The sequence below is a fragment of the Arachis hypogaea genome, chromosome 16 (assembly GCF_003086295.3).
Source record: "Arachis hypogaea cultivar Tifrunner chromosome 16, arahy.Tifrunner.gnm2.J5K5, whole genome shotgun sequence".
In the NCBI taxonomy this organism is placed as follows: Eukaryota; Viridiplantae; Streptophyta; class Magnoliopsida; order Fabales; family Fabaceae; genus Arachis; species Arachis hypogaea.
In genome coordinates, this window is record NC_092051.1 from 22,074,098 (window position 1) to 22,078,140 (window position 4,043).

General features: G+C 31.7%; 1 protein-coding gene across 1 annotated transcript; it reads right to left on the reverse strand.

Moving 5' to 3' along the window:
* Positions 1-1,042: 1,042 nt before the first annotated feature.
* LOC112758428 (probable WRKY transcription factor 41) lies at positions 1,043-2,873 on the reverse strand. Its single transcript, XM_025807102.3, has 3 exons — positions 2,416-2,873; positions 2,193-2,321; positions 1,043-2,091 (listed from the first exon to the last, which is right to left on the reverse strand). The coding sequence occupies exons 1-3, from the start codon at positions 2,712-2,714 to the stop codon at positions 1,431-1,433; spliced, it is 1,089 nt and encodes a 362-aa protein (XP_025662887.1). The 5' UTR covers positions 2,715-2,873; the 3' UTR covers positions 1,043-1,430.
* Positions 2,874-4,043: the final 1,170 nt, after the last annotated feature.

Below are 4,043 nucleotides of genomic sequence, written 5' to 3' on the forward strand. Positions count from 1 at the left end.
GACATTTTTAGTTGAATATATAAAGATTTTTCTGTTATAATTAATTTTTTTAATTTAATTTTTTGTGTGAAAGCAACTGTATTAAGCTTTGTTTGAAAAAGATAGATTATTTAATTCATAAAATATATAATTGATTTTATTATTTATTTTTTCTATTTTTAAAGTGTTAATGCATTAAATACATTTTGAAGGAGAGAGAGAAAAAGAAAGAAATTGAAATTATTGTTTTTGGAATAGATCCTTCAATTTTTTTTTTTAAATTTGAGAATGTAAAATATAATTTTTAATCTTTTATCTTTAATATTTTTTTTGTCTCGCTTATAAAATATACGGTGAGAAATCACACTTTATTTTCTCAAATGAGAAAAAAGTTGAAAGGATCGAATCTATCTCTGTCTTTTGGGATTTTAGATTTCTTATTCTTATCAAACTTAGGTTGGTTGAATTGTCAGCTCACTTGTTCGTTAACAAAGTGTTGGAGGTTCAAATCATACCTTATATATGTAACAACCGCGGTAGACTCTAAATAAAATTCAAATTCGCAACAAATTAATCCTTAATATGTTAGGACTTAAAAAATATGTAACAACCGCGGTAGACTCTAAATAAAATTCAAATTCACAACAAATTAATCCTTAATATGTTAGGACTTAAAAAATACTGTGTGAAAGCAAAAAAATTCCTCATTCTTAATAAATAAATTTCTGTTAAAATCTCTTGAACCTTGAAATTCTTCCTAAAACCTATCTAAGCATCTTATTTTGCTATTAAAAATTGAAAATATTCTCTCAAATTATTTTTCTCCTTTAATTATCCCATCTAGACACACTCTTAAACATAAAAACTAGAGGATAATTTAGTTTTGTTATTTAGTTGTGGATAATATATAGTTTTTCAATTTATGCAACAGTACATTGTAAATCTACTGATTACTGAATTAGTAGTTGTGAGAGATAAAATTATGTAACTGTTGTATGATTACCATTTGTCCAAATGTTGGTCGCATTTGCTTGGTAAGATGTTGATCATAAATGCAAAAGTATTTGAGGCAAAAATTCCATCCATTTCACATATGAACCAAATTACAAGGGAAGTGAGAAAAATGCACAAGTACACTGCCAATATAAAAATGAAAAAGAAAAAGAAAATGTTGTCTAAACTGGGAACATCACAGGGTGGCTTCATTTCCTTTGATTTATCAACATCACTTATGATGTCCATCGTCTTCCTACAAACTCAAAACAGTTACTATGTGCATGTTTGGACAAGCTTATTTTAGCTTCAAAATTCAAAATCAAAAGCTTATGAAATAGCTCTTGAAAAAAAAAAAGAAAGAAAAAAAAGAGAAATTAGTATTTCCCTTTTGGAAAGAAGCTGTACCAAAACATGCTCTATGTTGTTTCTTACATTCTAAACTATGTATGCAAATTTCATGAAGAAGAATATTCCGTTGTGTTGGAAGGGAATATGGTGTCGAAATCCACTTTATCAAGCAGCATATCGAAATCCATGATTGGGGAATTGGTTACTGAGGTTGGAGTTGAAAGTATCTCAGTTATATCAGATTCTGAGGATTGGACTATTCCATTATTATTGCTGCTTCCAAATTGGCATGGTGATAAACAGAAAAGGTCTGATTCTGAAGTTGATGGTGATATGAATGATGCTATATCAGAGGAAAAGCTTTCCAAGAACATGGAATCAGATAACAACATGTCGTTATCACCGTTTTCGGATCCCATTGAAGGAGAAAGGTAGCAGAACCATGGGAAGATATCATCATCCTTGGTTGTGATGTTGGTGTTAGTGTCCAACTCAAGCTTTGGTTCAAAGTTGAAAATTTCCTCTTGGGTTTGTTCCATTTTCTCCTGCTTTTGAGGTTGGTTGTTTTGGAACTTGTGGAATTGGTTCTTCTCCAACACTGGCAACATTGTTTTTGATGGAAACGCTTTGTTGGAATGCTTAGATTGGGTGCACGTGTGTCTTCCTCTGTAGTTCACCTCAATCATTGTTGGGTCTACATCTGATCTTTGAACTTGTTTTGTTGCAAGGCACCCTTGTACATTTCTGTATGTGCATCTGTAATATCCTCTGCAATGCAAAATCAATGGTTTCAGATTTTGGGGAATTCACAAAGGAATGCTCAAGGAAACAAATAAGAGAAAAGAAAGAAGAATTGTGAAGATTCTAACCTTGGGAACTTGGCTCGAAGAATATCCTTTTGTCCATATTTTCTCCAGCTATACCCATCATCCAAAGATCCCTCAAGTCCTGTTTTTGAACATACTTTCACTTTCTCTGTCCATTTGGGCATAGTCTTCCTGTAATGGGAGGTGGAATCAGACTCTAATTCAATTCTATCAATCTAGGAATCTCAAAAAGTAAAGAAAAAAGTAACTTGTTGAGATTAGTTACCTCTTCTTGAGGGGGGGTTTGTCCTTGAATTCTTCATCATTATCAATGAGGTCACTCCTTGAAGGGCTCCCATTTATAGAAGAAGAAGAAGAATGGGAATTAATGAGATTGGTAATGGTGGAGTCAGAGTTGAGCATGGTGAGGGCTTTCTCATAGGTGGAAAGTATCTTGTCAATTAAGATTTCTTTGGATGATGAAGAAGAAGAAGAAGAGAGGAGATTGCATAGCTGCTTTGCTAGCTCCTTCCCTTGGATGAGTTCATTGATGAGACCATGTTCCCCATTCTCAGTATATTCCATTATGCTAATGTTGTGTTCAAAAGATGCAATGGAATGACACTAACACTTTTTGATGCACCTAAAATTAAGGTTGTGAGAAAATGAGCGAGTGATGAAGGTTATAAGGGGCTTGCTTAATGCTTAGCGAAGGTGAGGCGAAAAGGGGGATATAAATAAGTGTGAAGTGTGAACATAGTTTTGACTGTCCAACCTCACTTAGTTTTCCACAAACGTGGTCCCTCGATGTGGGACCATGAACATAAGAAAATAGTAGTGCATAAAACGAGAGTGATGACCATTTCAAATCAAAGCCAATGGGGAGGGCACACACGTAAGGAGTCAGCAACAACGACGAAGGGGGATCGAAGATTCTTTGCCATCATACTACTGAAATCTCTGACTTGCCAATAACAAATCCCTTCTTTCTTAATTATTCAATGTGCAATAGTCACTTCATTCATTCGTTCATTCACTAAAAGTGATGATTAAACAGAAACAAAATGACGATGTTGGTAACGTAATCTGGCATCGTAATGCCTACGTTGATGTGGATACTTATCCGTTCCAATGGGACTACTCTTGAGTTGTTGTTTATCAACTCTTCAATTCACTATTTACTATTTAGTATTTACTAACTTGGATGTGTATGGAATTCTCATTTATTAAGGCCTTAGATATATACATAGGTAGATACAGACAGATATACAGTAAATATTTAAAACATAAACATGCACATGCGTTGGTAGAAGTACAAACTACTTGTGCCATTTTTATTTAGTTTACAGAATAGCTCAGATGATGTTAATTTTGATACTGTAAATCAAACCACTTTTCTAAAAGATACTACTTAAGAACTACAAATAACATAAATAAATTAATTAGACTTTAAATTTACTCAATTGTAACTTTTTAAAACAATTTACATATTTACAATTTTTTTAATTCTATGTAAATCGCTGAAGAATAGTACATATTATATGAAAAAAGTGTAAAAAAAAAAAATCGCTAGAGGGTGTAGCAGTTTTTAAAGAATCTGAACTATACTATAATGTACGAATATTGACACAGACACAGAACACGACACGATACAGGACACCCGGACACACAAGAATACGGGGACACGGTATATATATAAAATATAATGTATTTTTTAGATAAATTATAATAATATTTTAGTGTTTTATTGATATTAATAAATAAATATATTTTTTAAATTATTTTTAACATTTTTTAATTATATAAAGTATTTAAAATATTTTTTGTTTTAAAATTAATAATATATATTATTTCTAAACTCATTTCAAAAATATATGTTAAAAATAAGGCTGGACACACTGACATATGATGGTA